This window comes from Physeter macrocephalus, chromosome 6 (assembly GCF_002837175.3).
Source record: "Physeter macrocephalus isolate SW-GA chromosome 6, ASM283717v5, whole genome shotgun sequence".
Classification (NCBI taxonomy): Eukaryota; Metazoa; Chordata; class Mammalia; order Artiodactyla; family Physeteridae; genus Physeter; species Physeter macrocephalus.
The window spans coordinates 4,768,707-4,782,238 of NC_041219.1; the positions used below are offsets into that span (position 1 = coordinate 4,768,707).

Below are 13,532 nucleotides of genomic sequence, written 5' to 3' on the forward strand. Positions count from 1 at the left end.
TGGGCCACTGCCCTGACTTCCTGTCTCACTTGCTAATTAAAAATGTTTTAAATGCTACGTGAGAATAACTTTCATTCCTCCCAGCCTCCCTCATTTCCAATAAAATTGAGCAATTTTAGGAAGTGAAGTAGAAAATAATCGTTATAATTTTTGAGTTCTATGTGGCAGCATTAAGTGCTTCAGGTGCGCAGAATTACTTAATTTTCACAATAACAATTTGAAATGACTTATGCTTATTACCCTATTTAACATACTCATCAACTGGAGCTCAGAAGTTAGGTAACTTGCCCAGGATCACACAACTAACAAGTGGCAGAACCAAGATTCAAACATCCTCTCGCCTGACCCAAGAGCATCAGCTCTGTTTAAAAACAAGTATTTGGGAGTGTTTCTTTTTTCCAGCTTCACTGTAGTCTTGTTACAATTGTTAAAGAAAATCTACTGCAGGAAGCCTCGTGGGGATTGCACCATTCACCCAGAGAAAAACATGGTAATATACTCTAACACATTTGACCTTGTGTCCTTGCTGAATCTGGTTTTGAGATGGCCTGCAAAGGCCAAGGAAAAGGTGAGTTCTAGAGTAACCGGCACCTTGGAGCCCAGGAAAACCAGAAGGCAGAGACAGGGCAAATGTTCTTTAAAGCAGCTTGATTTGACAGAGGAAAAAGGATGCAAGACTTGTTATTTCTATCTTATTTAGTGTGCATAAAGTAACTGAGGTAGTGTGTTGTTATCATCAGTAACATACATGCAAACACACAGGTACACACACAAACCACGCATACCATATTTTGCTGTAACTGATGAATTTGTTATTAGCAACTAGGAAAGAGTTTAACAAAGGGAACCTGACACAGGAAAAAGGAAGACTCGCTGGCTGGTTACGATGCCCTCCAGAGAAGGAAACGGAAATTAATTGTTACAGAAAATTTGAAATCCATGGATCATGAGTAGAAAATGATTTTTCTCCTTATATGGAATTAACAAAAAAACAATATCTAAATGTCGGGTGGATTATTTTGTAACTTGCAACTGTGACTTGTGTTTAATCTTAAAGAGACACTAGGATTAACATTGTGCATAGCAGAAAATGTGGAATTTTTGCATGCAGTTTTAATGAATGAATAAATGAATATAGTCGCTAAATTTATAAAATAAGGATTGCCAGATTTTTAGGAGCTTCTCTAATCAAAAGTGTTCTGCTTCTAAGGTTTTCTAACATATTATTTAAATAAAGAACTGTATGTGTTGATATTAGTCTTTACTATCTTTTTATATTCAAATTATAAACACAAACCTAAATTTTAAAATTTTTAAAAATTTTTCTTCTTGGTCCTCACATGTTGATTCTGAATGATGAAAAAAACTGATTATGTTCTTAGAGCCGTGACCTGTGATGTTTTTAAAGTCTTGGCAGCTACAATTCACAGTAATTAAAGTGATCAGTCTGGAGTGTTTGTTAATGCCAGGTTATACTCTCAAATCAGTATAGTACTTTGGACGTTTCATCTTTGCAAAATTACAAGTTAAACCTTATTACTGGTTCTTTATGGAACAAAAGTGTGAGTATTGTCATACAAACCTATTTTCAATTTTCTTTGGTTTTTTCCAGAACCTTAACTGTTTTGACCTGAATAATTTTTAACGGGAACATTAACTGCTAAGGTACTCATTGTGGGCAAAATTTTCCTGGGTGACATGTTCAAAGTCTGACGGTAATTGAATTTATGAGTGTAATGTTTCTACATTTCCTATGGGAAAATGTGTGTGGCATTTAGGTTAGTTTATATTTCTTTCTTGAAGTTACAAAACTCTGAGTTTTTATTTAATTCATCTCCAAAAAAATAATAACTTGTAGCAAAAGTAGGAAATCTTTGGTATTGACTGTGCATTCATTCAGGGACCAACCTTACCTATCTTTCCTTTCATCAGTAATTATCATGGGTCCTTTATCTCTGCATGTCTGGCTCATACCTGATAACATCTCCAATTCATGGTTCCTCTAATACAGTTTGCATATATCGAGTAATTGATTCCACCTTCTAGAATCGCTGAGTCACAACACTGTAGTCACAGACTTCTTTGCTTTACCACATAACGGAAATAGACAAATCATTTCAGCACCCCTGCCCCAAACTGCCTCTGTGTGAGCTGAATGTAGGTCATGGCAGACAGGGCTGTGATGCGAGATGCCGCGATTTCAGGATACACTGCCTCTGGCTTTTTCATTTAAATTCAGCCTCTCTAAAACACACCTTTCCCCTACCATTGTTTTAATGAAAATTTGCCTTCAAAATAGCAGAACTAACATTTCCAATTGAATTGTAACCGAATCCAGGTTTGGCTGCTCACAGCTCATAAGCCAGTAATTCGAGAGGCAAATGTCAGTAGAAAGGAAAGATACTTTAATCAGAAAACCCAGCAATCTGGGGAGATGGTGGACTCAGTCCAGAGACAAATTCCAAAGGTTCTGCTCAGCCATGACAGTTTTTAAAGGAAAAAATGGCGGTGGGGGGAGAAGAATCTCAGTGATTCATCGAGGCAGGAGGTTAGGTTCTATATCATTCTCCATTGAGTGTAGACTGGCTGACTCTCTCTTCAGAAGTTGTCTTACCTGTGTGATCTGCCTGCAGGATTGCTTAGGGGGCTGCTGGGTGTAGAGAGCTAATCATTTTTTAACTGCTTATTTCTTCATTCTTACTTCTTTTCATCTAGGAAAAGAATCAATAGTTTAGGCAAGGCATGGTGTACGTGCAGGAGAGCATAAGTCAGGAGTTAGTTTCAACTGCTTAGCGATCTCATTCCTATAATTAGGTTTTTTTAAGGTTAGAGGGGAATAGAAATGGCAAACAGGAAAGGGGCGAAGAGCTGCTTTCAATTCCCCACTGTCAAACATCATTCCATTTCCAAGGGATTAAGGGCAAAGGTCTATCTTCTGTAACATCTTCATACTGACATAGGGCACCATATTCTCAAGAGTGGAAGATGTCAGCCTGGGTCTGTAGCATCTCTTTGCTGACAATTTTAGTTGCCCGCTTACATATATGGGCAGAGCAAGCTACAATCATTTTGATGCCCACAAAGATATAGATTATTATGAGCAATAATGTTAATCCCATTCTCTTGAGGCCAGTTTCTTGGGACTGTGCTAGCCGTAGATTCAGAACTGCTCAAGATGAAGAAGCTTATATGATGACTACAGTCTGGTCATCAGGCAGTTTTTTTTTTTGTTTTTCTTTCCCTTGGAGGCAGTTATAGTATCTGTAAAACAACTCAGGAATGTGCATCAGACACTGAGTCTGTGACTCTATTGTCCTAATCATTAACTGCTCGGTTTTGTACTTGGGGGGAGGGAGGTTCTGCTTGGTTCCAGAATGACATTTGGGTAACATACATGAAACGTCTTTACAGACCTTAATCATAAGTTTTGTAGATGAGAAACAAACTCAAAGGGATTTAACAAGCTTGCTCCAGGTTGAGCTGGGATTCAGCCATAGCTTATTATAACCCCAAAGCCAGTGGTTCCCAAACTACATGAATATCAGAATCACCTGAGGATGACACATACAGATTCCCAGGCTCCATTTCTGGGTAATTCTGTGGGTGGATCATGGGTAGTGTCCCTGTATAGTCTAGTATCTGCTATTTGTGGCTTATTTTTATTTTCTAGATAGACTTCAGCCAAGAAAGGAAATTAAACCAAAGTACTTTATTTTTATAAGCCAAGGAAGATGTGAATGGTTTAATAAATCTCATAGCTTATCTTGAGCTGCTCTTTTCTTCTTCCTGAAATGAATCATTTTCTCTATCAGGCAAATGATATGGAAAGAAAACCAGAGGCTGATGTAGTGGCTGCCATGGTGAGCTTGTATACTGCCTCTGGGGGTAATGGAGAGGAAACCCTAGTCTATAGCATTTGCCAATTTCTGTGGTGTAAATACTCCCACCATTTTCAAAATTGTCAATTTCAAAGTACTGATGGTTTAACAACCCGCTCACAAAAGTTCTGAATATTTAACAATTGGCCCAAAAGCCAGCTTCAGGATAGGATACTACTGGGTATAAAATACATAGGGGGGGAACTGAACAATTTCCCAACATTATCGATATTGTCCACTAGATGGCTCGAATTAGTTGCGTGGTCCGAGTTGGATGTGACCTCCCCAAACATCAGTCTATCTGTTGGTCTCCTGCTCTGACTTCCAAAGGGACCTCGGTGGCCCCGGTCCTCATCTCTCACTCAATTTCTAAGGACATGCTCGGATATGGGCTTGGGGAGTGATGAAGCCACTGAAGGGAGTAGTGGGTAGGGAGCATTTAGTGGAAGAGAAGTGGATGCCGTCTTTAGGAAGACTACTCTTTCTTCTTACCTGCCTTATAGCAGGGGCAGTACAGCAGGTGAGCCGCCCTCTGCTTGAGAAAGGCTGCTATCTTTAGCAGGCCTTGCAGGACAAGGTGGGAATGAAACATGAAACAGGGTTTAAGGGAGCTTGGCTCTGAATCTGAGAGGACCAAAAAGGGCTGGGTGTTTCTGTGCCTCCACAGGAGAAACACACATAAGGTCAAGTCAGAGTGCAGGATCAACATTAGCGAAGATACCATAGTGAAGATACCACTGGCTTGATTTTAATCCATGAGTTAGGCTAGAGGGGCAGGCTGGTTTCTCAGGCAGGGCACAACCCTAGCTCATCCAATGACAGAGACTGTTCTTTTGCCTGGAGTAGCCTTTCTGCCACTGACTCATCTTAGGAAACAACGACGCTGGCAGTTTGACAAAGACTGGGCCCTGAGCACACTATCATGACTAAGGCCACTACATGGAAAAGGACCAAAAACATATTCCCAAACCAAATGTAAATGATTCTAAGATCACTTACCATTTTAGATTATTTGTTCCTTTGGTAAACTTCCAGAAGTTGTGATATTTTGGGGGTATCTACAACTGCAACAAAGGTACATAATCCATCCTTGAGCTCCCTGAGTAGCCAACTGCAACACTACTTATATGAGAACAAACTTGTTTTGAACGTTAACTCACTTTTATTCTGGTTCAATCCATTTGTACAATAACTCATTGCCCATATACTCTTTTTCCCGACTAGACATAAAGATGTTTATCTTCTAAGATGACAAAGTTAAATTAACTCCCAAATGAATCAACCAGAGAGAACTGAATCACAGTAGGACTCACAATTATAGTATAAACACTCCAGAGCAGGCAGCGTGGGTAGATTTCAAGGAAAAAGACCTAGATTTACTCCACCAGCTATCAAGTCTTGGTCCAGTCATTTAACCTAAGAGGGTTTTCCCGTCTGTAAAACCAGGATATTTATACTTAAATCTCATGGTAACATTTCCTGCCATGTACTAAGCATGTTTATCATGTTCTTTGCCCTTAATCCTCAAAATCATCCTTTAAGAGTGCTTAACTTGGAGTTCAGACTCCCACACAGAGATCGAGATGAGATCCGACATGAACATGCCTTCCCATACTCGTGTATGAAATTGAATTGAACAAAGTCTCCCATATATGTGTGTTTGTGCATTTTTATCTGGGTTCTCAGCCAGGGACACATGAGAATCTCAGGATCTGGGGTGAAGATGGGGGTAAAGGAAGAACAGAGGCAGTAGGTGTGCTATTTCCATTGTGATCCTGACATTTGCTCCCCTGTCTAGTTTGTGAGATACCAATTTTGACAAAAAGACCAAACCACCAGTTTATAATAGTGATTTGGGTGTGTACCATATACGTAAAGAAGAAGTTATATTAAAGGTGAATAAAAATGGAATTACCTAGGATTTTCCAGAGAAATTAAAGCATATGTCTACAAAGATTTGCACACAGATATCAAATATTCATTATAATCCGAAACTGCAAATAACCCAAAAGTCCACTGTGAATGAGTGGATTAAAAGGAAACATATGTGCCCAACACATAGATGACTCTCAAAAACATTCTGAGTGAAAGCTATATATAAAAGATAGTTCCATTTATATAAAATTCTGTGGGACTTCCCTGGTGGCACAGTGGTTAAGAATCCACCTGCCAATGCAGGGGACATGGGTTCAATCCCTGGTCTGGGAAGGTCCCACATGCCGTGGAGCAACTAAGCCCGTGCACCACAACTCCTGAGCCTGCGGTCTACAGCCCGGGAGCCACAACTACTGAGCCCACGTGCCACAACTACTGAAGCTCACGAACCTAGAGCCCGTGCTCCACAACAAGAGAAGCCACCACGAGAAGCCCACGCACCGCAATGAGGAGTAGCCCCTGCTCTCCGCAACTAGAGAAAGCCCACGCAGCAATGAAGAGCCAACACAGTCAAAAATAAATAAATAATAAAATTCTTGTAAACTAATTTATACTGACAGAAAGCAGATTAGTGATTGCCTTGGGGACCACGGGTGGAGGGATGGACTGAACTGCAAAGAGAAATGAGGAAACTTTTTCCACGATGGAAATGCAATGTATCTTGGTTGTGGTGATGGTTTCACGATGTACACATTTTTTCCAAACTCACTGAGCTGCAAAATTTTTAATAACTGCAGATTATACATAAGTATGCCTTAATAAAATTGATAAAAAATTGAATGAACAACTCCAACTCCTAGATGCCAGCAAATCTCATGGAGCATTTCTCCTGTAATTAAAACCACTCACCAACTCAAATGCATGTCCTTTGAGTTGCTCTTTTAGGGAGAATGATGAAATAGTACTGATCCCTCAACACTATTCTCTCCCTTGGGCCTCTGAATAGGGCTTTTAAGAGGCAGTCAGAAGTATACTGCGAAGCTAAAGTGTCATGCGGAGACTGGGGTAATGACCTCAGCCTCATGAGAACCATGCCCTAATCCATCTTAACACCTGATAGACCAAGTTCATGTGGTCTGACTTATCCAACGGGTGTATCCAGATTCTACACTCTGTGGCTTAAATAAAACAGACTGTGTGTTATGCACAATTCCCTGCAAGCAAGCTATAATTCCTCTTTACTGTAGATCACTGGTCAGCCATTGAAAACTCTATGCTAACCAACTAAACTAACTTTTTAGAAAGAAGACAATGATATGTCTAAGCTTCCAGAAAAATAATGTTTCAAATTTATTTTACAACTAATATGCCTCAGTACACATCTGTATAGAAGCCAAGATGATCTGTGTTCTGTGCTCTAAAATCCAATTATACACTAATTTCTAGTTTTTATTTCCATCTTTAGTGCCTTAGTAAGTTTTTAAATCAACAAACGTTTTTAAAAGGTCTGTGAAATGTAAGCAAATAATTTGCATGACCACAGATCTTTATAACCTCATGGTAACATAAGATCTTTAAGACTCTTATTGTGAATCAGTGATTAGCAAAAGCACTCGACCAAATTAAGCACTTTAGAACAGACTGTTCACCTGCTTTCTAACCAACAGGCATGAATATTCTGTGTATCATCTTCAGTACCTTCTATCTATTGTAAATATTTTATGAAATCCATATTTTTTAGAAAATTAAGTTTATCATGACTTGCAAGATAAAGAGTAAGACCACAGAACATGTCCTAAGAGTAAAGAAGTATAGTCAAAAAGTTTGTGTTAGGGACTTCCCTGGTGGCACAGTGGTTAAGAATCTGCCTGCCAATGCAGGGGATATGGGTTCCAGCCCTCGTCTGGGAAGATCCCACATGCCACGGAGCAACTAAGCCCGTGTGCCACAACTACTGAGCCTGCGCTCTAGAGCCCACGAGCCACAACTACTAAGCCCGTGCGCCACAACTACTGAGCCTGCGCTCTAGAGCCCACGAGCCACAACTACTGAGCCCACGAGCCACAACTACTGAAGCCTGCGCGCCTAGAGCCTGTGCCCTGCAACGAGAAGTCACCGCAATGAGGAGCCCGTGCACCGCATCGAAGAGTAGCCCCCGCTCACTGCAACTAGAGAAAGCCCATGTGCAGCAATGAAGACCCAATGCAGCCAAAAATAAATAAATCAAAAACAAAAAAAAAGTTCTTAAAAAGAAAAAAGAAAGAAAAGTTTGTGTTAAATTTTTAAAAAATGAGTTTGCCTTGGAAATTCTACATTTTTCCTACATTTGGAAGACCCAATGCAGCCAAAAATAAATAAATCAAAAACAAAAAAAAAGTTCTTAAAAAGAAAAAAGAAAGAAAAGTTTGTGTTAAATTTTTAAAAAATGAGTTTGCCTTGGAAATTCTACATTTTTCCTACATTTGTGCAAAAACATTGTGGACTCAGTTTTGCTGCATCTGGACAGCTGCAAAAGAAGTATGATGTGTTTAAGTTGTTGTGAGTAGAATGTTCTTAAAAATAATTATTTGTTCCAGATAATAACTTTCTAGAGAAGCCAAACCCTTGAAACAAACAGAACTGAAACACTTGATCAATCTTTATTTCAAAATGTCTACAAAGTTATAATTCTCCATTATACAAATAATTTTTCAAAATTCAGACATTATTCAAATGTAAGCCAAAGTCCTTATACAAACAGAATACACACAAAGATCAAAAATATACATATTCTCTCAGCAAACTTTGTTACATAAATAAGAAAAGTATGTACAAAAGCTGGTATTTTCAATCTAAAGAACAATTATTTTAACACTGTAACCATATACAGAAGGTACTAAAATAAAAATAAACACCACAGCAAAAGTTAAAGGAACAACAAATTCATTTTATGACATCTACAACTGTAAACATACATAAAGCCAATCTTGGGGGGAATGTATACTTCACACTTTTATCTTAATTTTTACTTCACTTTATTCATTTTTAAGAATATTCTCTGGATAGGTGAAATTCACAATTCTACCAGCTACCCCGACACCTAATACAAGTTGGAACATGTGAAGAACTATATACTCTATGTCTTTGTACTTTGGGACAGATGCAAAACGAATTCTTCAAAAGTTAAATTTTTATGAACCTATGTTAAAAATTTTCCAAGTAAATTGAATTGGCTATTGAAAAATCAAACAATTCTTTTTAGGTAGGAAATGTTAGAAAAAAATCCAAACACTTGCAGTCTTAACATAGTAAAGCAATAAAGAAGATTACGCCAGTGGTTCCCCTAGATAAAAGCAAATTAACTAGGTGTATGTCTAATTATGTTTTGCCCCAGAAATTCTCCTTCCTTCTCTGAGCTCGTGCCAGAGTTTGAAAAGCCTGGAGACTAGAAGCTGCAGAGCGAGCAGAAATCTCAGATAATCTGTCCTCATCTGAAATGAAAGAATTATATTCAGTGTAAAAAAATACGTCTTATAAAAATACTATGTTTCAAAACATTAACAGCAAATTAAAAGCATCAAGCTTTGTAATGTCAATATTGACTCTGTCAGAAACCAGTAATCTATTAAAATATAAGATATCAACATTTTTAGGATAGTTCACAGTAATTTTCCAAGTTTATCATATTTAGAAATCAAACATTTTAATGTTAAATGAGCATTCTGTTTCCTTCCTGAAATCCCACTATGTCATTACCTAAACACTTGGCCTGTGATTTCAGTATTACTCGGAAGAGTCATCATCATATTGTCTTGTCCTACTTTAAAAAGCACAGCTGTTTGAGCAGAACTTTAATGTTTTAAAAATGAAATGCCTTACCTTAGCATGGTACTCACATCACATTTCTAAAATAATTTCACTTAATGTAGACATAACGTCTGACTTTAACACGCTACCCTTCATTATTAGTGAAATTCCACAATCTGAGCAAGCAAATCTCTTATCAAGTTATTTGCAGACACTGTTCTTCCATTAAAAAGAAAACAGAACTGGATTCAAAGTGTCCAGATATTGGCATTTCAAAACACAGCAACTTGATTTCCAGCTCACTGAATTCTGAAAAAAGTCTCCAACTTGCTAAGAGAAAACCTTTAATGTGTGTGAAGCTATAATACATAAAGTATTAATTCAAATTTACTTTCAAATTCGAAATTTATAAATTTAGTAATTTCATACTTCTTAGGGTGAATTTAAAGTAGTAATTTCAATTGTTCAACATTGAGAATTCAAAATTCCTCCTGCCACTATTAGAAGCAAATGAATTTGTCAAAACGAAAGAAAAAAAATTCATTTTCCCTAATTATATATATTTTAAGAATATACAGACATATGAAAAAAATGATGGATATAATGCTAGGCCGAATTCCTGAGCCACCAGCTACCCAGGGTGTGAATCAGAGTACTGACCTTAGGTGTGATGCTAGGCACAATCTCTTGCCAACTGTTTGCTTTAAAAAAGATTCTTCAAGGCTTATTTCCCAGTTTACTCGTTTATAAAATGGGGATAATTTCACCCTCTTCACAGGGTTTCAAGGTTCTAATGAAATGACATCTGTGGAAGTACTTTGTAAACTATAAAGTGCTAACCAAGTGTAAAATCATACTATTATGAACTACTATATAATAAAACATTATACTTTTATCTTGTGTTCTTTGACTATTAAAATACCTTCATCATTAAAGGCTTCTTGCTGAGGTAACTGGAAATTGTTCATCCTTGATTTTCCCACTTAAAAAAAGAAAAAGCCAGAAGAAATTATCCTTCAAAGCCACCCAACAGTGTATCTTATTTATAGTCAACTCTAAGTGAAGGTAGGCTGTCAGAAAATTTATTAATTTTATAACTTTAATAGAAATTACTGCCAAAGGGCCATTCATTAATTCATAATGTACTTAGCAAATATGTAAACAAACAATGGATAATCTCCTGGGATTCTTTTCAATGATAATACTGATCTATTCTAACTTTAAAGAAATACAGTAAGCTTCTCTTTAAAGATGGCAGTTGGACTACACACATCTACAAAAGTGATACAAACCCACAGGACAGTGAAAATGGGAAACAAGAAAACAGCAACAAAATCTTGGAAAGTGGAAAGCAAATGGAAGGACAGTGAGTATGTGGTCATCATAGCCAAGTGAGCTGAGTCCTAAGGCAGCAGAGGAGGGAAGCCAAGAAGCAACCAATTTGCTCCCCTGATGGCTGGGGTTTGGGGAGTTCTGAGTACCACTGAGAGTTGGAGCGAAGGTAAAACTGAATCAGGAATCTAGTTGAAAGTCTTTCTACAAAAGTCTGCCAGATCCTTCTTCAAATTTGCACAGCAGGGTAACTCTCCCAAAAGAGGAATGGAGGTCTCATTGCTAGAGAAGGTTTATCAGAGCTACCTTGACTGAAGGACACCGGATTCAACCGGGGGCAAGGAAACCATATTCAAAATAGGGGTATTATATATATCATTTATCTCCTCAAACAGATAAAACATGCCATCCATGAAATAAGAATTGGATGCTGTATAAAAGGAGTATGTAGTGCTTAAAAAATCTTAGAAATTAAAAACATAGCAAAATATCATTTAAAAACTCAAGTAGAAGATAAAAATTAGTGACCCTTTCAAATTAAAACAAAAAGACAGAGATGGAAAATAGGAGAGGTAAGATAAGAAATGATCATGTTCAACATGTCCAGCATCTGAAAAATAGTAGTGCTGGAAGGAAGAAATAGAAAGTGGAGGGGAAGAAATTACTGACTAAATAACTTAAGAAAATTTCCCAGAACTGAGGAACATGACTTTTCAGACTGAAAAGGTCTAGTGAGTACCAGCAAAATGAATGAAAAGGGACCCACTATAAAATTTCAGAGCACTGGGTATAAAGAGAAGATGCCAAGAGCTGCCAGGAAAAAAAAGAAAGCCACATACAAAAGATCAAAAATAAAAAGAGCTTCAGACTTCTCAGTAATAATAGTGGACGTTAGAAAACAGCAGAGCAACACCTAATAAAACCAAAGGAAAATATTTTATGACCTTGAATTCTACATCCAGGCAACATTTGGTAATGTCTGAAAACAACTTTGGTTGTCACGCCTGGGGAAGAGGTGCTATGGCATCTAGTGGGTTGCCTGTACGTTTATGGGAAGGAACACGAGAGACACCTCACACTTAGACCAAAGTGAACTTGGGTACAGCACAACTGAGTGTTCCAGAGATGAGGTTTTTTCTATTTAAAGAAATCTATTACATTAACTAAAAAACTAAATAACACAATTTATTAATATATAGTATATACTCAGAGCCTTTGTAGCTATCAGTATAACACTTTCATTTTAATAGACAAAAAACTAAAATCCAAGTAATTACCATTATGCTGAAATTCTGGATCTCTCAGGGAGCCCTGAATTCGACGAGAAGGATGCCAGTAGGATGGGGCACAGGGTGGAGATGGAGACTGCCCAGGTGTGTTAGTTGGATTTTCTGGAATTTTTGAAACTGGAAGAGTTGTCTCAGCAAATTTGGGGATACTGGGTTCAGAATCTTCCCTCAAAGGCAAGGGATCAATTGTTTTTAGACCAGCAGCTGGAGAAGTCTGGAGGGATATAGCACGACTTTCTTTCTAAATGACAAAAACGAAACAAAACACATATATGCGTGTGTACATATATAAACAAAACAAAAATTTAAACATACAAAAGTATATAACCATAAAAGCAGTAGGAAAAAATATGGGGAAAATTTATGTAACCTCCATGTGGGGAAGGTTTTATAAGCCTAACAACCGATATAGATAAAGATATTTAGCTAAATAAAAACAAAAAATATGTAAATATTTAAAAAATAAAAGAAAAATGACAAACTTGGGGAAAATATACAACTTACTGGACTGACAATGAATTATTATCACTGTTACATAAATATTTCTTTAAAAGTAGTACGATAAACCTAATTTAAAGGTAGAAAAAGGATACATATCAGCAATTCATATACATACAAATTACAAATAGCAAACATATTCCACACCTCACTGATAATCAAATAATTTCAAAATAAAAGCAATGTCGTAATTTTTCACTTACCAAATTACAAAGATAAATTGAAACAAACAAACAAACAAACTATAATACCCTGAGCTGACAAGGATGTAGAAAAACTGGCACTCTTATCCAGTGTTACTGGTAGGACAACCTTCCAGGGGAGCTGGCAAAATATAGCAAAAACCTTAATACTGTGGCTCTTTGATATAGCAAAAACCTTAATACTGTGGCTCTTTGACCACACAATTAATACCTAGGGAGTATTTACATAAAAATAGGTAACAACAATATGAACAAAAATTCAGGTAAAGAATGGATTTCTTTAGAGCATTTTTTCAAAATAAAGTAAAACTAAGAAATAACAATAGGCATCTAGTTTTAAAAAATACATTTCAACAATAAGCATCTAGTTTAAAAAAAGCTATAGTATAACTACAGATCGTACATCATGTCACAATTAAAAATCAGATTATAAATTAATGGTATGGAAGTATGTTCACAATACATTGCTAGGGGAGAAAAATATATTATGAAAACTTATCTACAGTATAATAAACAAATACACTATATATCTAAACTCAAATTCAACAACGGATGTTTCTGAACAGTAGGTATGAATTACCTTCTTTTTTGGTTTGGTCAGTATTTTCTATTTTTCTACAATGATAATATATCATGAATAGAAAAGTCCCTGTATAATTTTACTTTTTAGG

At 37.0% G+C, this 13,532-nt stretch overlaps 1 protein-coding gene across 3 annotated transcripts in view; it reads right to left on the bottom strand.

Moving 5' to 3' along the window:
* Window positions 1-8,729: 8,729 nt before the first annotated feature.
* MDM1 (Mdm1 nuclear protein) overlaps window positions 8,730-13,532 on the bottom strand; it is a 29,191-nt gene continuing 24,388 nt past the window's right edge. For all 3 annotated transcript variants that reach the window (XM_007106253.4, XM_007106252.4, XM_007106251.4), the window contains 3 exons: window positions 12,149-12,401; window positions 10,462-10,521; window positions 8,730-9,223 (listed from right to left, as the gene is read on the bottom strand). In XM_007106253.4, coding sequence (XP_007106315.2) covers window positions 9,111-9,223; window positions 10,462-10,521; window positions 12,149-12,401 — 426 coding nt within the window. In that variant the 3' untranslated portion in view covers window positions 8,730-9,110. The remainder of the gene's footprint in view (window positions 9,224-10,461; window positions 10,522-12,148; window positions 12,402-13,532) is intronic.